The 23,752-nt window shown below is 44.3% G+C and overlaps 1 protein-coding gene across 1 annotated transcript; it reads right to left on the bottom strand.

The window, feature by feature from the left end:
- Positions 1-2,043: 2,043 nt before the first annotated feature.
- LOC129869459 (B-cell lymphoma 6 protein homolog) lies at positions 2,044-15,745 on the bottom strand. The gene is made up of 9 exons (XM_055943901.1): positions 15,678-15,745; positions 11,504-11,675; positions 8,609-8,830; positions 7,127-8,110; positions 6,517-6,647; positions 5,709-5,876; positions 5,466-5,596; positions 5,124-5,261; positions 2,044-3,423 (listed from the first exon to the last, which is right to left on the bottom strand). The coding sequence occupies exons 1-9, from the start codon at positions 15,706-15,708 to the stop codon at positions 3,280-3,282; spliced, it is 2,121 nt and encodes a 706-aa protein (XP_055799876.1). The 5' UTR covers positions 15,709-15,745; the 3' UTR covers positions 2,044-3,279.
- Positions 15,746-23,752: the final 8,007 nt, after the last annotated feature.

The following is a 23,752-nucleotide window of genomic DNA, read 5'->3' as shown; positions in this document are numbered from 1 at the left end:
TCTTGTAAATTAAGGGCATTTTCACATGTAATCTTGGAAGTTAAGGGCATTTTCACATGTAATCTTGGAAGTTAAGGGCATTTTCACATGTAATCTTGGAAGTTAAGAGTTTACCAAATTTCTGTATGAATCGCAAATGGCTCCCTATTCCTTATGTAATGCACTACTTTTGACCAGAGTCTTATGGTCTATATAGGGAATGTAAGGAGAAGTAGTGTACTACAGATGTGCTATCTTAATTTGACCCTCTTTCGCACAGCAGGGAAATAATCTTGCAGCAACAGAAATGTGGATTATAACTAATGGACATTGTTGTAGGGTTTGATACATTTTCTGTTAGGGAAAATCAGGTCACATTTTTGAAGTGTAAACTAACCTTTAGAAGCCTTTTTAATACCTTGAATACACCACATATTTCATAGGTGAAATTAATATGCCGGATGTCATACTCTATATATATATATATATATATATATATATATATATATATATATATATATATATATATACAAAAGTATGTGGACACCTCTTCCAATTAGTGGATTCAGCTATTTCAGCCACACCTGTTGCTGACAGGTCTATAAAATGCAATCTACGTAGACAAACATTGGCAGTAGAATGGTCTTACTGAAGAACTCAACGTGGCATGGTCATAGGATGCCACCTTTCCAACAAGTCAAATTTCTACTCTGCTAGAGCTGCCCCGGTCAACTGTAAGTGCTGTTATTGTGAAGTGGAAACATCTAAGAGCAACAACGGCTCAACCGTGAAGTGGTAGGCCGCACGAGATCACAAAACTAGAACGCTGAGTGCTGAAGCGCGTAGTGTGTAAAAATCGTCTGCAACACTCACTACCGAGTTCCAAACTGCCTCTGGAAGAAACTTCAGCACAAGAACTGTTAGTCGGGAGTTTCATGAAATGGGTTTCCATGGCCGTGCAGCTGCATACAAGCCTAAAATCACCAAGCGTCGTCTGGAGTGGTGTAAAGCTCGTCACCGTTGGACTCTGGAGCAGTGGAAACTCGTTCTCTGGAGTGATGAATCACGCTTCACCAACTGGCAGTCCAACAGACGAATCTGGGTTTGCCAGAAGAACGCTACCTGCCCGAATGCATAGTGCCAACTGTAATGTTTGGTGGAGGAGGAATAATGGTCTGGGGATGTTTTTCATGGTTCGGGTCAGGCCCCTTCGTTCTAGTGAAGGGAAATCTTAACGCTACAGCATACAATGACATAAACGATTCTGTGCTTCCAACTTTGTGGCAACAGTTTGGGGAAGGCCCTTTCCTGTTTCAGCATGACAATGTCCCTGTGGTTTGTCAAGATTGGGGTGGAAGAACTTGACTGGCCTGCATAGAGCCCTGACCTCAACCCCATTGAACACCTTTGGGATGAATTGGAATGCCGACTGCGAACCAGGCCTAACCGCTCAACATCAATGCCGACCTCACTAATTCTCTTTCGGCTGAATGGAACCAAAGCTCCGCAGTAATGTTCCAACATCTAGTGGAAAGCCTTCCCAGAAGAGTGGAGACTGTTATAGCAGCAAAGGGGGGACCAACTCCATATTAATGCCCATGATTTTGGAATGAGATGTTCGACAAGCAGGTGTCCACATACTGTTGTTCATGTAGTGTATGTGAAACTCCCCTAAGTAATGTATCTGGGGACTGACCAGATGCCTTGATCTGCTTCTTCTAAAATAATAATTCTCTCCCCACATTAGACAACTCTTGCAGAATAGTCTTAATTGAATATATATTTTTTAAAACAAGCACACAAACCTGAGAAAAGACATACATGTACATGAGTAGGATCCTGGAGGAAAACAAAGTCATTGGCTAGAATGCGGTTTTAACCAATCAGCATTAGACCCACCCGTTGTATAACACACAGAGTCTGGGACATTTTTTCCCCCATCGGGGTCCTCTTGTGACAAGATGACTCAACTATACACAGTAAAACATCACCATGTCTTTCCCTAGTTACTGGAGTAGAGAAAGATGCCAGTCTTCTGCTAAATAAATAGAAATCACACGTGACTTAATACATACAAATCCAAAACCTTTATTTTACATTCATACATCTATAATTGTTCAAAAAGTTGAGTGTAGTTTTTTTCTTCTTTTTAAACCAAAAAAAAAAAAAAAAAGTCCTGAAGATTTACGGCTTGAGTAATGAGTAATTTGCATGTTGTAAGGTTGGTGAAAAGCCTTTTTTTTTTCCTTAAATGACACACGCACACCCAAAATAAAAACTAGGACTACTAGTGCTGTCCTTGAGTTGTACCTTTTTATATAAACAGAAGTGGGCTGAATGGAAAGGAATTCAGTCACCATAGAGAAGGCACCTTCAGTACACAGTGTATGTACAAACATCTGATACACTTTTTTTTACTGTAGCTTCTAGTACAATGACAACTGGGAACGTTCACTTAAACAAAAAACTATAACACATCCATACAAATACATTTTGAAGCAAAAATATCTTCTTGGTTCATACCCAAAGCAGTACCTGGAAATGCATATTTTTTTTTTTTACATTTTAAATTCTAGATTGGTTCTGCCAGCAGAGAGCAACCCAGTGGATATAATTAGTTAATTACACAGTAGGTCACAATATTTATGACTGCAGTTGCCCGCTTCATTGATTGGTAACTATTGGCAACGGTAGTAGCCTCAGCGTCTTCCTACGAGAGGAGTAGTCATTATCAAGAGTTTTTTAAAAAACTATGTTTTTTTCTCTTTCCTTTCACATGAAAAGGGGGCAGGTCTACATGGTATAACATGTACATCAATATATAAAAATCTATAAACAATTCAATATCTTATACAGCCAGGATAAATACAATTTATCTTTAAAATATACTGTTAACTCCCCCCTCCCCTCCTCCCTCTTCAAATCAAAATGTCAATACTTTCAGAAAAGTTATTTGATATAAAATACCGTATTCCTTCAACGGGATTTATGTTTACATTCCGTCCAAGCTTTTTCCTCTAACAAAATAAAGCTTTTTATATTCCTCTTAAAGCTTAAACATTTTTAACTAAAGTTAAAAGAAACATACTAATATAAAGAAAAACAAAATGAACTAAGAGGTTCTACGTTCACATGTTTAGAGGAAACCCGTTTAGAACAGCGTACTCTGGCCGTATTAATGAATCACCCTCTAATTCAACACAATGTGGCACTACAATTTTGGGATGATTGTATACGTTGGGGTGTTTCAATGCCATGGTTAAGATTGGCGTCCGTCCCCCCCCCCCCCCCCACGCCAGTTCAGCACGCCTTGGACGGGTCTGTTGGCAGCTCTGTAGTGGGCAGGCGGTACTGGATCTTGGTGTTGGTAATCGCTCCGTGTTTCTGTCTGAGGTGCAATCGAAGCTGACTCTTGTGGCGAAAGTGCAAGTTGCATTTCTCACACTGAAAATGAAAAAGGAAGTTGTCTGTCTCCAATCCACCTGGTTTAACACCTCCATTTAACACCTCCATACCTGGTTTAACACCTCCATTTAACACCTCCATACCTGGTTTAACACCTCCATTTAACACCTCCATACCTGGTTTAACACCTCCATTTAAAACCTCCATACCTGGTTTAACACCTCCATTTAACACCCCCATACCTGGTTTAACACCTCCATTTAACACCTCCATACCTGGTTTAACACCTCCATTTAACACCTCCATACCTGGTTTAACACCTCCATTTAACACCTCCATACCTGGTTTAACACCTCCATTTCAGTGTGAACATCAATGACACGGACTGATAGATCACGTTGGATTGTATAGTTGGTGTACTTACATAGGGTGTATATAATGGTGTTATTCTACTTGCATGATAGGGTGTATATATAATGGTGTTATTCTACTTGCATGATAGGGTGTATATATAATGGTGTTATGCTACTTGCATGACAGGGTGTATATAATGGTGTTATGCTACTTGCATGATAGGGTGTATATATAATGGTGTTATGCTACTTGCATGACAGGGTGTACATATAATGGTGTTATTCTACTTGCATGGTAGGGTGTACATATAATGGTGTTATTCTACTTGCATGATAGGGTGTACATATAATGGTGTTATTCTACTTGCATGATAGGGTGTATATATAATGGTGTTATTCTACTTGCATGATAGGGTGTACATATAATGGTGTTATTCTACTTGCATGATAGGGTGTATATATAATGGTGTTATGCTACTTGCATGATAGGGTGTACATATAATGGTGTTATTCTACTTGCATGATAGGGTGTATATAATGGTGTTATGCTACTTGCATGATAGGGTGTATATATAATGGTGTTATGCTACTTGCATGATAGGGTGTATATATAATGGTGTTATGCTACTTGCATGATAGGGTGTACATATAATGGTGTTATTCTACTTGCATGATAGGGTGTATATATAATGGTGTTATGCTACTTGCATGATAGGGTGTATATAATGGTGTTATGCTACTTGCATGATAGGGTGTATAATGATGTCATTCTACTTGCATGATAGGGTGTATATAATGGTGTCATTCTACTTGCATGATAGGGTGTATAATGATGTCATTCTACTTGCATGATAGGGTGTATATAATGGTGTCATTCTACTTACATGATAGGGTGTATAATGATGTCATTCTACTTGCATGATAGGGTGTATATAATGGTGTCATTCTACTTCCACGATAGGGTGTATATAATGGTGTCATTCTACTTCCACGATAGGGTGTATATAATGGTGTCATTCTACTTCCACGATAGGGTGTATATAATGGTGTCATTCTACTTACATGATAGGGTGTATATAATGGTGTTATGCTACTTACATTATAGGGTGTATATAATGGTGTCATTCTACTTACATGATAGGGTGTATATAATGGTGTCATTCTACTTCCACGATAGGGTGTATATAATGGTGTCATTCTACTTCCACGATAGGGTGTATATAATGGTGTCATTCTACTTACATGATAGGGTGTATATAATGGTGTTATGCTACTTACATTATAGGGTGTATATAATGGTGTCATTCTACTTACATGATAGGGTGTATATAATGGTGTTATGCTACTTACATTATAGGGTGTATATAATGGTGTCATTCTACTTACATGATAGGGCTTTTCTCCTGTGTGAATGCGCAGGTGACTCTTCAGCGTCTGCAGGTGACGGAAGCGCGTTCCGCAGATCTCGCACGGGTACGGCTTCTCCCCGGTGTGGATCAACACGTGGGCACGGAGATGGGCAACCTGACCACGACAACAACACGAGACTACTGGGTCAGTGTGGTGGTGAGTTGTATTTTTACGAAGACTATGATGATGAAGAAATGGGGGGGGGGGGGGGGGGGGGGGACAGAAATGGGGGATGTGCAGCATAGCGGTGGTATTACCCCCCCCCCCCCCCCATCCCAGACTAACCCTCCGTTGAAAAGAGGGGGGAATTCTGCTCACCTGCACGAATCGAGCTCCACACGTCTCACATCTGTATGGCTTTTCTCCTGAGTGGATACGAGTATGGGTCTTGAGGTTAGCTGGTCTGTTGAACTGAGCACCACAGATGTTGCAGCGATACGGCTTCTCTCCTGCAACAACAACAACAACAACAAACAACACAGAACAAACGGTTAGCCAGTTAACACATTTAGTGGACAGAGCAGATAACGTTGTGTTATATTAATATTGCTTCTGACGTACCGGTGTGGACTGTCTTGTGGCTGGCGAGGTTTCCTTTATAGCGGAAAGCAGCCTGACAGCGGTCACACTTGTATGGCTTATCGCTGTGGGCCTGCAGCATGTGGCGTTTCAGGGCTTCGTCGTCCGCAAACTTGGAGTCGCATTCGTTACAAAAGAAAGTGCCATTTTCTGTAAAGGAGAAGCATTAGGTCAACTGATGAATACGTCGAGATTTAGTGGTGCTTCAATCGTGCTCAAGAAAGTGTTCTGTATAAAGCAACAAGCAGCTAAGTTTCCCTCTTGTCCATGAGGTGTTTTTGTCTGTCTCGCAAATGGCCATCATATTTCCTTACATTCACATCTGTTATCTTAAGTATTTTCCTGTGCAGAAAGGAAATTCAAATTGTAGTGTAGTTTAAAAGGTTTAAAAAGGCTTCTAAAGTTTGTCATTTCTACGTTTAAAAAAATGTCAGACTTGACCTAATGAAAACATTTATTAACCCCGACAGAAATGTCTATTTAATTATAATCTGCGTAATAATTCAAATGTCCTGTTATTTTCCTTCTGTGAGAACCGGGGTCATACTAAGACAATGCATCAGTTGTGCACTAGTTTCCCTATATAGGGCTCTGCTGAAAAGTAGTGCACTAGTTTCCCTATATAGGGCTCTGCTGAAGAGTAGTGCACTAGTTTCCCTATATAGGCTCTGCTGAAAAGTAGTGCACTAGTTTCCCTATATAGGGCTCTGCTAAAAAGTAGTGCGCTAGATAGGGAATAGGGTGCCATTTGCGACTCATCCCGGTGTTTTAAAAAGCAGCGTGTACTCACCACAGCTGGAGTCGGAGTACTCAGAGTGTAACTCTGACATCATCTCCTCCGCTAAACAGGAAGCCGGGGTGTTGGGACACACTTCAGAGTGCTGCGGGGGCGGGGCACCGCAGGAGGTGCACTTTAAGTGGCTGATGTAGAGAGAGGAGTGGTTGTTAGAGCTCTGGAGACACTAAACAAACGGCTGTGTGTAAAACATCACCGATACAGCCGCAAGACAAGGAGGGGGGGGGGGGCAGGGGGGGGGGCAGAAAGAGAGGCTACAGGTGACAGTTGGAAGGCAGTCGTCTAGGGCCCTGTCGTGATGGCAGAAATTGCTTCAGAAAGCTATGAAATGGGCTGGATGGCGGACAAAAAAGGTGCACTGTGGAGAGCTTCATTGAGCAATACTTTGAATGGCAATTTCTTTTTCTTTTTTAAAAATACATCACTACCACTTTTCAATTCATGAAAAGGAAAACAAAAGCATCTTAAAGAGAGAAATGCCTAAAGTCCTACAACACTGCCCCCCCCCCCCCCCCCCCCCCCCATCAACGTGGGAACAATCAAGCGTTTATGTTACAAGTTGTAGTTCAGTGTTTGATTCGTCCAGTGTGACTGTAGACGTTACCTGTTCATGATGTTGTTGAGTCGGGAGACCTGTGGAACAAGCAGGTCCTCTCCATGCTCGCTGATGTTGGCGTTGGCCTGCGGGTCCAGGTGCTCGGAGTCTGAGGACTGGGGGTAAGGGGGCAGCCCCAGGCGCTGAGGGGAGCGGACCTCCGTCTCCTGCAGCCCAGTATCCTCCTCCTTGGTGGCGCTCTGGTTCAGAACTATGAACTTGTACTTCTTCCAGTTGCGTGCCTTGGGATCCTGGCTGCCCTGTAGGGGCTGGGCACCACACCGGCCGGCCTGGGAGAGACCTGCATTCTTACTGCTGCTGGACTCGGTGGGGGAGTTAGGTTGGCAGTCAGATTTGAGCGGGCTCTGAGGGCTACTCATCAGGCCCTTCCGTCCGGCTGAGGAGATCCCCAGAGGGTAGTGCTGCTGGCTCGTGTCTTCCTCTGTCGTCTGAGGACCGTGCTCCTTAACCAGAACCACCATCTGCTGCTTGTGGCCCGCCGTGGCAAACGCTCTCTTCCTGGAGCCTCCCACCCCACCAGCCTGGCTGACCCCTCCGTCATGGCTCTCCTTCCTCATCTCCTCCTCCCTGGAGGAGACGTAGCTGGCTGTATGGTGGATGCTGGCCGAGCCCCCGCTCACCGCCCGGCTGTAATCAACCCTCATGGCGCTGCTCGTGTCCGGGGGTGAACAGTGCTTGTGGTGGATCCCGCCTTTAGAGAAGTCAGCGAATGTGTTTTTGGCGTCTGTCAGCTTGCAGAGAGGAAAAGGGAAGCCCTGGACGGGGAACTGACCGTAGAGGTGGTAGTTGCTGGGGGAATTGACCCCATTGAACATGCTGGAGCCGTAGGGCCTCCCGTCTCTGTAGGGGCCGACCCGGCCGGGCAGGTTGTCGACCACATCGTGGGGCCGGTATGCATGGACGCCCTGAGGTAAAAGCAAAGGGCTGACCAAGAACTCATCTCTAGGCAGCTTGTTGGCCTGGCCAGGGTCGCTGAAGAGGAAGAAGAGGAGGAAGAGTGAGAAGACAGAAAACAAGGCCGACAGATACCAGAAACATATGCTACATTCCTTTCCTGTCCACATAAATGACACACCAATGTATTTCTCTGCTGTGGCTCGCCTCTTGACAGGTCCTCATTTGCAAATAGGAATATCTTCTTAATTGAGAGAGACAGACCAACGTAAGGGTGCAGGGCCGGCGGCCATCTTATCGCCTCCGACCACAGAACATCACCTGTAATGTTGTATTCATTTTCGCCACACCCAGCAGGTGATCTTACTGGTAAAACCGTGTATAAAGCCAAGTTATCGTTACTCGTTGTGTATTTATACCTCATGTTATTACTGTTTTTAATATCTGCATTTCACTGTTAGTCTATACCTGTTCTTTACAAAGCATGTGACAAATACAATTTGATTATAAGTTCAGTCTTCCTTCTTACATCACCCCCCCCCCCCCCCCTCCTCCTCCTCCCCGTCGTCCATGTACCTGGATTTGATGAATCTGTGGCAGGTGTCTACAACGTGATCCATCTGTAGGTAGATGGCTGTGTTCATGATAGCCATGATCAGAGTCTCCTTCAGCGTCAGTCTAGAGGTGTACATGAACTCCAGCAGGACGGCAAAGCCCTCGGGATCCACCTTGGGGTCCAGACTGATGGCATTCAGGTTACACTTCAGGGAGTCCGTAAATATAGTGTAGAATAACCCACTAGAGAGAGAGAGAGAGAGAGAGAGAGAGAGACACAGAGACACAGAGACACAGAGACACAGAGACACAGAGACACAGAGACACAGAGAGACAGAGAGGAAGCATCGTGTTCAGTACAGTGACAGACTGTCCAGTGTCTGTTCTTTTGCCCATCTTAATCTTTACTTTTAGTCTGTTTCTCAAACTAGACACTAAGGTAAACACAGCAACAACAACAAAAACGTCCTCACTGTCAACTGCGTTTATTTTCAGCAAACTTAACATGTGTAAATATTTGTATGAACATAACAACAACTGAGACCAACTGAACAAGTTCCACAGACATGTGACAAACAGAAATGGAACTATTTTCTTGTTTTGTTTATTTACGGATACCCAGGGGCACCCTCAATCATTTACAAACCAATATTTGTATTTAGTGACTCAGATCAGACTCAGACCAGATCAGAGGCAGTAGTGATGTTCTGTTTAGTGAGTCCTCCAGATCAGAGGCAGTAGGGACGACCAGGGATGTTCTCTGTTTAGTGAGTCCTCCAGATCAGAGGCAGTAGGGACGACCTGGGATGTTCTCTGTTTAGTGAGGCCTCCAGATCAGAGGCAGTAGGGATGACCAGGGATGTTCTCTGTTTAGTGAGTCCTCCAGATCAGAGGCAGTAGGGACGACCAGGGATGTTCTCTGTTTAGTGAGTCCTCCAGATCAGAGGCAGTAGGGACGACCTGGGATGTTCTCTGTTTAGTGAGGCCTCCAGATCAGAGGCAGTAGGGATGACCAGGGATGTTCTCTGTTTAGTGAGTCCTCCAGATCAGAGGCAGTAGGGACGACCAGGGATGTTCTCTGTTTAGTGAGTCCTCCAGATCAGAGGCAGTAGGGATGACCAGGGATGTTCTCTGTTTAGTGAGTCCTCCAGATCAGAGGCAGTAGAGATGACCAGGGATGTTCTCTGTTTAGTGAGTCTGCCAGATCAGAGGCAGTAGATGACCAGGGATGTTCTCGGTTTAGTGAGTCCTCCAGATCAGAGGCAGTAGGGACGACCTGGGATGTTCTCTGTTTAGTGAGTCCTCCAGATCAGAGGCAGTAGGGACGACCAGGGATGTTCTCTGTTTAGTGAGTCCTCCAGATCAGAGGCAGTAGGGACGACCAGGGATGTTCTCTGTTTAGTGAGTCCTCCAGATCAGAGGCAGTAGGGATGACCTGGGATGTTCTCTGTTTAGTGAGTCCTCCAGATCAGAGGCAGTAGGGACGACCAGGAATTGTTCTCTTGATAAGTGCATGAATTAGACCATTATCCTCTCTTGCTAAGCATTCAAAATATAAAAAGTACTTTTTACCCCATATATTTTCCCTGTCACCCAAAAAGTACATTATTTTCTTTAGGAATGTAGTTAAGTAAAAGTTGTAAAAAAATTATAAATAGTAAAGTACAGTACAGATAACCCCCAAAAAACTAGACTGAACAAAAATATAAAACGTAACATTTAGTGTTGGTTTCATGTTTCATCAGCTTTAATAAAAGAGCCCAGAAAAATTCCAGATGCACAAAAAGCTCTCTACAATGTGCACACGTGTGTTTACATCTCTGTTAGTGACAATTTGTCCTTTACCAAGATAATCCATCCACCTGACAGGTGTGGCATATCAAGAAGCTGATTAAACAGCACGATCATTACACAGGTGCACCTTGTGCTGGGGACAAAAGAGAGTTTACGAAGTAGGATCACATCTGTTACTGGTGCCGAGACCCGTCTTGTCTTCGTGAGACATCTGTTACCTATGGGACCTGGTCGGAAGTAGTACGCTATGTAGGGGAACAGAGGGCGCCGTGTAGGGGCACAGAGGGCGCCGTGTAGGGGAACAGAGTGCGCCGTGTAGGGGAACAGAGTGCGCTACGTAGGGGAACAGAGTGCGCTACGTAGGGGAACAGAGTGCGCTACGTAGGGGAACAGAGTGCGCTACGTAGGGGAACAGAGTGCGCTACGTAGGGGAACAGAGTGCGCTACGTAGGGGAACAGAGTGCGCTACGTAGGGGAACAGAGTGCGCTACGTAGGGGAACAGAGTGCGCTACGTAGGGGAAAAAAGTGCGCTACGTAGGGGAACAGAGTGCGCTACGTAGGGGAACAGAGTGCGCTACGTAGGGGAACAGAGTGCGCTACGTAGGGGAACAGAGTGCGCTACGTAGGGGAACAGAGTGCGCTACGTAGGGGAACAGAGTGCGCTACGTAGGGGAACAGAGTGCGCTACGTAGGGGAACAGAGTGCGCTACGTAGGGGAACAGAGTGCGCTACGTAGGGGAACAGAGGGCGCTACGTAGGGGAACAGAGGGCGCTACGTAGGGGAACAGAGGGCGCTACGTAGGGGAACAGAGGGCGCTACGTAGGGGAACAGAGGGCGCCGTGTAGGGGAACAGAGGGCGCCGTGTAGGGGAACAGAGGGCGCCGTGTAGGGGAACAGAGGGCGCCGTGTAGGGGAACAGAGGGTGCCGTGTAGGGGAACAGAGGGCGCCGTGTAGGGGAACAGAGGGCGCCGTGTAGGGGAACAGAGGGCGCCGTGTAGGGGAACAGAGGGCGCCGTGTAGGGGAACAGAGGGCGCCGTGTAGGGGAACAGAGGGCGCCGTGTAGGGGAACAGAGGGCCAGTTGGGATGCCGTCTAAGAGCCACGTGAAACACAACACACCTGCAGGCCATGAGGACAGTCTTGTGGGCACGGAACTGCTGTCTGTTGACCAGGATGGTGACATCTGTGAGGATGTCCCGGCTACGCAGCCGGTTGAGGTTCAGCAGTACGTCGCTGGCGTGACGCGTGAATTGGATACAGCTGTCTGTTGAGCAAGCCATCTTGTCAAGCTCTGGCAGGGGAGAAAAACAAAACATGGAGTCATGGATAGACAGACAAAGGGGTTATAATACAGCTCCCATACCGATACTCCGGTTAATCATCATATAAGTAGTATCCTGGTGGTGAAACGCCGGGGGAATATGAACCAAATTGCAGGGCTCTCTAAACATGTTCCATAAAACTACCCTGCTGTATGGGTTAGTTAGTTATAACTAGTTAGTTAAAAAGGTTAGTTATAACTAACCCGACCAGCTAATCATTACAATCAGGTGTGTTGGAGTGAAAACCTACAAGAAGGCTCTCTAGAAACAGCCTTGAATAAAATGAATATAGAGATAGAGATATTTTTTTTTAAATGTAACCTTTATTTAATCAGGCAAGTCAGTTAAGAACAAATTCTTATACTTTTTAAAATGTAACCTTTATTTAACCAGGCAAGTCAGTTAACAACAAATTATTATACAAGATAAAGCATGGCAACTTTTATGAAGGATGGGGTGATTGTTATTTTGCACTTGTTTATATGTGTTGGTTATTCTAAGAATAGAAATATCACCATCCTCACCACTACTGTCTGATTGCAGTGTGACTTTTCAGCCACTAGGGGGCACCATTCAACAGAGTAAATAAACTACGGCGCTTTCAAGTAACATTTTCTGGGCGGCCACACTTGTTCCCGAATGTGGGATAACACTTGATTTACTTATTGCTGGCACTCAAACATGAATTTAGAAGATTATATATATATAAATATAATTTTTATATATTAATATAATTAATATATTTTTTTTTAAACCTGAACCCTTATTCAATAAAAGTAAACTCAAGCATTCTGCAGTAACATACTGGTTCTGTATGGTGTTTGGTTCTGTGGCAGCAGCCTAGCTTACATGATGTAATGTCTCATAGCAGCACACGGTCATTCGGGCATGGAAACGTAGTGTGGGAACAGTTCATGATATATAGTTGAGAAATGCAGGCACCAGGTGTACGAGTAGCCTACACCGTGCATCACAACACATCCGACCTTTCCAACACAGGCTTTTGACTTATTGTAAGGGGACGTGTCCAACCTGGACTCAGGGTTAGACATAACAAAGTAAAGGTAAATCTGGGCCACACGCCAATTAGTACGATATGTTACGTTTTGAGAGATGTTTATTAGTTGATGTCCATCATTTTTGTATGATGTGTTACGAATTGCAATGTGTTGTGGCTAACGTTAGCTAGGTGGCTAACATTAGCTAGGCTGTTGGTTAGGGTTAAGGGAAGGGTTAGCTATCATGCTAAGTAGTTGAAGTGTTCTAATTAGCTAAAATTGTTTGTGATGACATTCGAACATGCGCAACCTTTGGGTTTCTGGATGTTTGTGTCATATACCCACCCAACCACCCTTTTTTGCCTTATGTAACCTTCTGTTTTATGGAACCATGCGCAGCATATCATACTCATTTACATGTCCTGGATTTACGTTTACTATGTTACGTCTAGACTAGGAAACCAGGCTGGCGTGTCTTTAAATAATATGTCTGTGCCATCTGGGCATTTCTTACGTGTTGAACATTCCGTATTGGACTCGAACTTGATTCTTTTTTCGCCCTCTGAACCAACAACACACGCCAAATACGTCGCCTTCATTTTCCCGCTATATCGTTAATAAACAACCCGTAGTCTATCACTAACCCCTTTACTTATTAACAATGAACAAAACAGTTTGAGCATATTCCGGACAAAAGTTGGCAGATATAAATGTACTGTTGACTGCCAGAGAACATTTGAATGATTATAGTATAGTAGTAACGATAATATTAGTAGTAATAATAATAAACCTATTTTACATTTTTTTTATGCATTTAACGGTAGATTAAACGGCAAAAAATTATCCATAAACTTAAAAATATGATACGTCAAATTATACCACAAGATGTCATCAATTTACTGTAGACGTTTATACGTCTGATCATTAATATATTAGCCTAGAAGTGTGTTTGATTTTTAGCGATATAAATAGCCGGTAGTCCGACGCAGGAGAACACGTTATGGCAATAACACAACGCAATCCAGAAGACTTCAGCATATTTTGAAAACACTTTTGGCATAGTTTATGTTTCAACTACAGTCTGCGAATTTCAAACGGGTAATTTACTACAAGCCTCAGTCTTTCCGTCCAACCCCCATGTAATAAATTGTTAAACTGACAGTTTCTTCACGTGGAACAACATGTGGATCCAACCGGTTCAATAACACCCAAACACATTGAACACAGATGTAGCGCTCTGTCTCAACCCCATGTCTCAGGCTGTCACTTGACTCCTCCCGATATGGACTTTAAATAAAGAATCTTTACACAGGTTGAAGTAACCACGGGTTTCATATATAGGCTATAACCCAGCTACGACTACATGTCATATCAGACCAATTTTGTCATTTATTTTCAGTTATTCACTTTCCAATCACATTCATATACAGTAACTTTTGTCGCTCTTCTTCCTAGCCTACATTCAGACCCTTAGCCTAGCTAGGCCTACACTTCAACAATACGGTTTTACACAGACTCCTTGCATTGAAGCTTAGCAATCAAATAACACTTGTATTGCATCTGCTAAGCACTCAATTACTGCAACATTGCAGCTGTTAATCACTCCATTCAATGCGACATTGTATCGGTTGAAGTCATTCTGCCTAAAGTCACACGCTCGCCTGGCTCCAGACAGATCGCATGCAGGTACAAACGTGCGTATATGCTGGTCTGTGCAGCAGCGGAACGCTACAAACTACAAACAACAAGATTTCCGTGGAGGCGGGGGGGGGGGGGGTAACCGCGAGACAAGACGATCAATATCTCGTGCAACCAGATCCCGATGTGCTCGTTCAGTACCGATTGTTCAATTTGACTTTTTCCCCCCTACTAGACTGCCTGGGTATCTAAAACAATGCATAGCATAACAGCCTTGACACACATACCCCTGCCTATCTGCCACAAGCCCGACATACATACCCCTGCCTATCTGCCACAAGCCCGACACACATACCCCTGCCTATCTGCCACAAGCCCGACACACATACCCCTGCCTATCTGCCACAAGCCCGACACACATACCCCTGCCTATCTGCCACAAGCCCGACATACATACCCCTGCCTATCTGCCACAAGCCCGACACACATACCCCTGCCTATCTGCCACAAGCCCGACATACATACCCCTGCCTATCTGCCACAAGCCCGACACACATACCCCTGCCTATCTGCCACAAGCCCGACATACATACCCCTGCCTATCTGCCACAAGCCCGACACACATACCCCTGCCTATCTGTCACAAGCCCGACACACATACCCCTGCCTATCTGCCACAAGCCCGACACACATACCCCCGCCTATCTGCCACAAGCCCGACACACATACCCCTGCCTATCTGCCACAAGCCCGACACACATACCCCTGCCTATCTGCCACAAGCCCGACAGACACACTTGTGCAAGTTAGGTTATTTAATTATGCCTGTGGGAATCACGTTATAAATAAACAAATGTATGTGTACACCGCTGTTATTAATACAATGACAATTAGGTGAACACAGTTGCAAAATCCACCCAGGTTAGAGCTCTACTTAGGTTTGCTAAGAATATATAGAAGGAAGGCAACACTTAGTCAAACTGAACAACCGGTTTGTTGTTGGACTGACTCGTGTGCTGGAATACTAACAGAATAAGCACGTAATCTAATTTCTGTTTTTGCGATCAGCACAGTACATTAAAAAGCCTCTACTGTCAAACCGACACAAGGCGCCCAGAGCCGTAGAGAGTGAAGGGAGGACAGCGAAATATTATACAGACAGAAGCTGTCAAGAGCAGATGTCACCCGCCAAAGAATGCGCTCAAACCCGTACACCATACACCTTCAAAAATCACATTATAAAACACATTCAGAAACACACCAACACCTGCAATAAAGAGCACAACTTCGCGCCAAATTACATAGGAAAAAAGGAATAAAAAAAAAAACAATCACCTGGTATTGCTTTCCTAGAAACTTCTTGCATCACCACTTCTAAGAACCCCCAGTTCTAAGAATCAGAGGAGCTCAATTCTGGGAATTTGAGCTTGTGGCGATACCACTTTCAGAGGGCAGGGGAGAGTCAGCTTTTAATGCTAGCTGAGAAATCCTCTTTTTGAGATCTTTATTTTCGTGCATATTGTACAACATAAATTGTGGAACGAGTGTAATACAAATACAAAGTGAAATTATGTACAAATATTGTAATTTTTTAAATCTATTTGAAGAGAAATCGAGTGTTGAGTTTTTTTATTCCCCCTACTTTTGGATTCTACCAGACCTAGACGGTCACGTGGGGTAAACGAGATGTGTACGTCATCACGCCTCTAAACCCAGCCCCTAAATTCTCTGAACTAATCTGCTATTCTATGACATAGGCAGTGGCCGTCCATTCGTTGCCTGTGTGAAACCCACATAAATAATTTACACAGAAGCTACCTGGAGTGCTTATTTACACGGACATGCGTTGCGTAGGCCTATTTGTTGTGATATTATAATACATTTTTGTTGCTTCTCCTGCGGGGGAATATTGCATTCTTCTTCTTCTTTTTTTACCCGCAGTTCTACCTTCATTGCTGTGGACTGTCTGCCGGCATTTCATCACAAGGGTTTGTTTAGGATGAGATTATATTTGTGAACCAAAGACATTGTGTTTTAAAACTATCTTCATCACTGGGATTTTCCGTTTCTGTAGCCTTTTTTTGTTGCCTTTGAGGCTGACTGTTTATGCCAGGTTTATCTGAAAAATATGCTTTAGATTTAGGTTATTACGGCAGGTTGGTGTTTATTGTCATGAATCTTGCACAGGAGGCAGAACACCAACGATTTCCGCTAGATGGGCCAGCTGCAAAGTCAAAATTGTCTATATCGTAAAAAGGTATGAAAAAAAAGTGTAGGGTTAGGTATTAGGGTTAGCAGTGTGGTTATGGTTGGGTTTAAAATCCGATGTTAAGACTTTGTGGCTTTGCCTTCTAGTGACCACTTTGCAGAGCTGCCTCCGGGGCAAGATACAGGACAATACATTCAACCTGCGTTATTGCGGTCAGATTGACCATAACCTGTATAGGTTAACAACTGGTTAATGCTGTACAGTGTATCTAGCCTATATAATCGTCCGCTGCTATGCAAAGCATGAACTATTTGCTCTCTCTCTCTCTCTCTCGCTCTCTGACGTACGTCAGCAGCCAATGTTGAGCAATACACCCTACAGCAGCAAATTTACCAAATTTAAATTGGGTTGGTTGACCAAAAATGTTCAACGTGCGAATGAAAAAACCATAGGCATAGTGTTGGAATAAAAAGTGTCATTTAGCCTTCAAATCAATCAAGACAAAAAGGCTAAATTAGGATATATATTAGGTATGACTGGGCCTAATACGCAGATGGAAATTTCTTCCAACTACAGCATAACCCCCCACTAAACGTTATAGACTGCGTTTATAATTTAAACAAATCTGTATTTAACTAAGTCAGTCAGTTAAGAACAAACGACATATGTTTACCTCGGGAGATTCGATCTGGCAACCTTTCGGTTACTGGCCCAACGCTCTAACCACCTGCCGCCCCAAAATAGGGTAAATAATAATAAGGTAAATAGGTTTAGACTTATTTACCGTATTATTAGAATAGACAAACATTTTAATGGTCATCATTGTTAGTCCAAATCAGAGCGATTGGAGCGAATTGTTAATGTGTTCAATTAGCATAGTGTTTGAAGTGTATGGGAACCACTCAGGTGGTTGAGTCAAGGCCAAGGCCAACCCTGAATGTCAAACCCTTTAAATGAACTCTAGCGCTCCTAAATAAACAGTGTAGGCCTATATAATGCACTCTCACAAGGCTAAATATAGTCCTTTCTAATCGTGAAATGTAAATAGGCCTATTTTTCCAAAATTACATTTAGATGTGGATCAAATCAGTGGAAATAATTTACGGTTGATCTGAAGTTAATAAAGGTCCTGACGCTTCAGAATGGATGGAGAATCGTCAATGCGTCGACAAGCCATGCGTTCACTTGTGTGACGAATTATAGGCTGAACATGTCCAACAGACAGTAAGTAGTAACCCACAAATGATATCAAGTGCGCAACATTGTGTCAAGTGAATATTGGAATCCTATCGAATTAAGATGAGTTTTTGTTGCATAGCAACTTTCAAATACAGATCCCACTTTGTGACGTTACTACGTGATGCCGCGTTAGAGTAAACCTTATGCATTACCCTTATATTTTAGTGCCTATTTGATTGATGTGTTATTGAAGTTATGCCTAAAGCAAAGACCTGCCGGCTAATTTGCGTTATGGTATTAAAGCTAACAATCTTTTTTTATTTTTTATAAAAACATTTATCTTTAAAGTCTATTTTAGGCGATTTTGTATTACTTGTTTATGATCTGTTTACAAATAGGGATAATAACCACGCAATGTCCATCAATTAATCACATGTATTTAAAAAAAATCCTTTTTACGTCAGTAGTTGTCACAAAGTGCTTTAGTAACCTCATGCTTTGTAATAAACCTTAACTTTGCATAAAGGGCGTGTACTTGTTAATGTTCTAGGGGTTTCCATGGGGATATTTTTCAGCCATTAACGGCCACATCTAGTGACCTGTCTGTCTGTCTGTCTGTCTGTCTGTCTGTCTGTCTGTCTGTCTGACTGAGCAAATAGAGGATGCCTCTTTTTTCATCCGCTTTTTAAACTTAACCCGTTCACTTTTTTTTCGTGTAATTGATAATGGATTAAAACGTTTATTTTAAGAAAGTCATTTTTTTTTTAAGTATGAAAATGTATGCCAATGTATGGAGTACAATTGAATTGTATTATTGACGTAGGCTATTGAATCACTTTCATGTATCAGTCCTTTTATGTTGCTCCACTCTCTTTGAATTGGAAAAAAATAACAACATTAAAATACTTTTTAACTTTATAAACGTGGTCCGTCTGGTCCTTTTCTCCGTGTCTTTTTCTCTTCGATCCAGCCTGGCTCTTATTACAGTGTCTAAACTGAGTGACAGCTAGGGTGGTCCTCCTCATTTTGTCTTTGACATGACATACTTTTAGCATGTCCTTCCTTTTCTGTAAGTGAACACGACTTGTTTTGTCTTTAGTGTGGAGTGGAGGCTGGTATTGAGCAGTAGCCCTCAGTACTGTCTGTTATACTACACTACTGCTGTGTTTTACTACTATATCCCGTTCCTCCGCTCCTTTAAGTGGGACTGGTTTCATCTGATTAATGTCCTTCCAACTTGGCTCTATAGACTGACCTCTGCCCTTTAAGATGGAACTGAAGAGGAGACCAATGTTGCGCCCTAAATGGAACCCTATTCCTTATCTATTCCCATAGGGGATCTGGTAAAACGTAGTGCACTATATAGGGAATAGGGTGTCATTTGGGATGTTGAGAGCTATGATCACTGAGGACACAACCCCATGTTGCAGCCTACTTAGTGTCTTCTCTGGTATATCAAGTGTCTATAAAGACCGCAAACAAACAAATAAAAAGGAAAACATATTTATAGAAATAGGGGACTTGAGAGAAGTGTTTAAATGAGTTAGTAGTTTAGGGGACTTGAGAGAAGTGTTTAAATGAGTTAGTAGTTTAGGGGACTTGAGATATGTATTTAAATGAGTTAGTAGTTTAGGGCACTTGAGAGAAGTGTTTAAATGAGTGGGGTGGTATGATTAATCTGGTCCCAGATCTGTTTGTGTTATCGTGTCAACTCCTTGGCATAACAATGAGTGAACAAACAGATCTGGGACCAGGCGATGGTACGACTAGGATCTAGCCCACCTGCGTAGCTGGAGTTATGGTGGCTCCACATCGTGAACTGTCCTGCCTCTTCTCTCACACGACTCACTCCTTGGCATAGCAGGAGCATCTGCTGGGCTGGGGAGACAAGGTGAAAATATTTAGTAAAATATCTGGAATTAGATTCGTCTCAAAATAAATGGTATGTTTTGCATAGATTACCAGGGCAGGATGAATGTTTTTTTAATTTAAATCTAAGACACCTTTATTAAGCTGTTTGTGTGTGTGTGTGTCTGTGTGTGTGTGTGTGTGTGTGTGTGTGTGTGTGTGTGTGTGTGTGTGTGTGTGTGTGTGTGTGTGTGTGTGTGTGTGTGTGTGTGTGTGTGTGTGTGTGTGTGGGTGTGTGTGTGTGTGTGTGTGTGTAAGCTTAAAGGGGCAGTGTCCAGTTTCTTCATCCAATTTCTTCTTCTTCTTTTGAATATTACTTATAATCTCTTTATGATGTGTTGTGTTGTCTCTCTTGCCGTGATGTGTGTTTTGTCCTATATTTATATTTGTATTTATTTATTTTTAATCCCCCCCCCCCCCCCCCCCCCGGTCCCCGCAGGAGGCCTTTTGCCTTTTGGTAGGCCGTCATTGTAAATAACAATTTGTTCTTTAACTGACTTGCCAAGTTAAATAAAGGTACATTTAAAACAAAACAAAAATGCCTCATGAGCTTAGTTTAAATGTCGTAACCCATCAGAACCCAACATGTAACCTTGTTTAACTCCAATGTTTGTAAACAAAGTAAATGTAAACAAACACTATATAGCCTCAAAACATGGCTAAAACTATAATTGTTATATCATGGATGGTCAGTCCTTGTATCCATAGCTCTGCCTATGAATTTGAGAATGGTTACATTTCTCGAGCCCAATCCCTCATAATATTTTTTAATGACAATGGCAAGGACTTGGGTAGAATGAAACCTTGAGAAGGACCATGCCCTAGAGGTAAAGCCCTCCCCTCTGGAAACAGACCCTAGAGATAAAGCCCTCCTCTCTGGAAACAGACCCTAGAGGTAAAGCCCTCCCCTCTGGAAACAGACCCTAGATGTAAAGTCCTCCCCTCTGGAAACAGACCCTAGAGGTAAAGCCCTCCCCTCTGGAAACAGACCATGCCCTAGAGATAAAGCCCTCCCCTCTGGAAACAGACCCTAGAGGTAAAGCCCTCCCCTCTGGAAACAGACCATGCCCTAGAGATAAAGCCCTCCTCTCTGGAAACAGACCCTAGAGGTAAAGCCCTCCTCTCTGGAAACAGACCCTAGAGGTAAAGCCCTCCCCTCTGGAAACAGACCATGCCCTAGAGGTAAAGCCCTCCCCTCTGGAAACAGACCCTAGAGGTAAAGCCCTCCTCTCTGGAAACAGACCATGCCCTAGAGGTAAAGCCCTCCTCTCTGGAAACAGACCCTAGAGGTAAAGCCCTCCTCTCTGGAAACAGACCCTAGAGGTAAAGCCCTCCTCTCTGGAAACAGACCCTAGAGGTAAAGCCCTCCTCTCTGGAAACAGACCCTAGAGGTAAAGCCCTCCTCTCTGGAAACAGACCCTAGAGGTAAAGCCCTCCCCTCTGGAAACAGACCATGCCCTAGAGATAAAGCCCTCCTCTCTGGAAAAAGATTCTAGAGGTAAAGCCCTCCTCTCTGGAAACAGACCCTAGAGGTAAAGCCCTCCCCTCTGGAAACAGACCATGCCCTAGAGGTAAAGCCCTCCTCTCTGGAAACAGACCCTAGAGGTAAAGCCCTCCTCTCTGGAAACAGACCCTAGAGGTAAAGCCCTCCCCTCTGGAAACAGACCCTAGAGGTAAAGCCCTCCTCTCTGGAAACAGACCATGCCCTAGAGGTAAAGCCCTCCCCTCTGGAAACAGACCCTAGAGGTAAAGCCCTCCTCTCTGGAAACAGACCCTAGAGGTAAAGCCCTCCCCTCTGGAAACAGACCGTAGAGGTAAAGCCCTCCTCTCTGGAAACAGACCCTAGAGGTAAAGCCCTCCTCTCTGGAAACAGACCCTAGAGGTAAAGCCCTCCTCTCTGGAAACAGACCCTAGAGTTAAAGCCCTCCTCTCTGGAAACAGACTATGCCCTAGAGGTAAAGCCCTCCTCTCTGGAAACAGACCCTAGAGGTAAAGCCCTCCTCTCTGGAAACAGACCCTAGAGATAAAGCCCTCCCCTCTGGAAACAGACCCTAGAGGTAAAGCCCTCCCCTCTGGAAACAGACCCTAGAGGTAAAGCCCTCCCCTCTGGAAACAGACCCTAGAGGTAAAGCCCTCCTCTCTGGAAACAGACCCTAGAGGTAAAGCCCTCCCCTCTGGAAACAGACCCTAGAGGTAAAGCCCTCCTCTCTGGAAACAGACCCTAGAGGTAAAGCCCTCCCCTCTGGAAACAGACCATGCCCTAGAGGTAAAGCCCTCCCCTCTGGAAACAGACCCTAGAGGTAAAGCCCTCCCTTCTGGAAACAGACCCTAGAGGTAAAGCCCTCCTCTCTGGAAACAGACCCTAGAGGTAAAGCCCTCCCCTCTGGAAACAGACCCTAGAGGTAAAGCCCTCCCTTCTGGAAACAGACCCTAGAGGTAAAGCCCTCCCCTCTGGAAACAGACCCTAGAGATAAAGCCCTCCTCTCTGGAAACAGACCCTATTGGTACAGCCCTCCTCTCTGGAAACAGACTCTAGAGGTAAAGCCCTCCCCTCTGGAAACAGACCCTAGAGATAAAGCCCTCCCCTCTGGAAACAGACCCTAGAGATAAAGCCCTCCCCTCTGGAAACAGACCCTAGAGGTAAAGCCTATCCCTCACTCCTCTTCCCTCTGTCTGGCCAGACACAAGTTCAGCACAATCTCATAAAATCTGTAACCTGTTTACAATTGTGCAATGCAAAGTTTGATACAGTTGATGTTTATATCGCTATCATGCCAAGCCCCTCTTCCCATGCCAAGTCCCCCTTCCCCTGCCAAGCCCCCTTCCCCTGCCAAGCCCTCTTCCCCTGCCAAGCCCTCCTTCCACCGCCACCCCCCCCCCTTTACACTGCTGCTACTCTGTGTTTGTTTGTTACCTATGTATAGTAACATCGCCCCCACCTGCATGTACAGATCACCTCAACTAGCCTCTACCCCCGCACATTGACTCGGTACTGGTTCCCCCTGTATATAGCCTCCACATTGACTCTGTACCGTAACACCCTGTATATAGCCTCCACATTGACTCTGTACCGTAACACCCTGTATATAGCCTCCACATTGACTCTGTAACGATACCCCCTGTATATAGCCTCCACATTGACTCTGTGCTGGTACTCCCCCTGTATATAGCCTCCACATTGACTCTGTACCGGAACCCCCTGTATATAGCCTCCACATTGACTCTGTACCGATACCCCCTGTATATAGCCTCCACATTGACTCTGTACCGGTACCCCCTGTATATAGCCTCCACATTGACTCTGTACCGGTACCCCCTGTATATAGCCTCCACATTGACCCTGTACCGGAACCCCCTGTATATAGCCTCCACATTGACTCGGTACCGTAATACCCTGTATGTAGCCTCCACATTGACTCTGTACCGTAATACCCTGTATATAGCCTCCACATTGACTCTGTACCGTAACACCCTGTATATAGCCTCCACATTGACTCTGTACCGGTACCCCCTGTATATAGCCTCCACATTGACTCTGTACCGTAATACCCTGTATATAGCCTCCACATTGACTCTGTACCGGTACCCCCTGTATATAGCCTCCACATTGACTCTGTACCGGTACCCCCTGTATATAGCCTCCACATTGACTCTGTACCGTAACACCCTGTATATAGCCTCCACATTGACTCTATACCGGTACACCCTGTATATAGCCTCCAAATTGACTCTGTACCGGTACCCCCTGTATATAGCCTCCACATTGACTCTGTACCGTAACACCCTGTATTTAGCCTCCACATTGACTCTGTACCGGTACCCCCTGTATATAGCCTCCACATTGACTCTGTACCGTAACACCCTGTATATAGCCTCCACATTGACTCTGTACCGTAATACCCTGTATATAGCCTCCACATTGACTCTGTACCGTAATACCCTGTATATAGCCTCCACATTGACTCTGTACCGTAACACCCTGTATATAACCTCCACATTGACTCTGTACCGGTACCCCCTGTATATAGCATCCACATTGACTCTGTACCGTAATACCCTGTATATAGCCTCCACATTGACTCTGTACCGTAATACCCTGTATATAGCCTCCATA

Source organism: Salvelinus fontinalis, chromosome 14, assembly GCF_029448725.1.
Source record: "Salvelinus fontinalis isolate EN_2023a chromosome 14, ASM2944872v1, whole genome shotgun sequence".
Classification (NCBI taxonomy): Eukaryota; Metazoa; Chordata; class Actinopteri; order Salmoniformes; family Salmonidae; genus Salvelinus; species Salvelinus fontinalis.
This window is presented reverse-complemented; position numbering and strand designations above follow the sequence as displayed.

What these genes read in the sequence shown, in the direction of transcription:
- LOC129869459 (XM_055943901.1), bottom strand. Translation starts at nt 15,708, where the DNA reads ATGCAAGAAGTTTCTAGGAAAGCAATACCAG. An exon ending in TTCTAGGAAAGCAATACCAG is followed by an intron (nt 11,676 to 15,677) that starts GTGATTGTTTTT and finishes CTCCCCTGCCAG; the next exon opens with AGCTTGACAAGATGGCTTGC. An exon ending in GTGGAGCTCGATTCGTGCAG is followed by an intron (nt 5,262 to 5,465) that starts GTGAGCAGAATT and finishes TGTCGTGGTCAG; the next exon opens with GTTGCCCATCTCCGTGCCCA.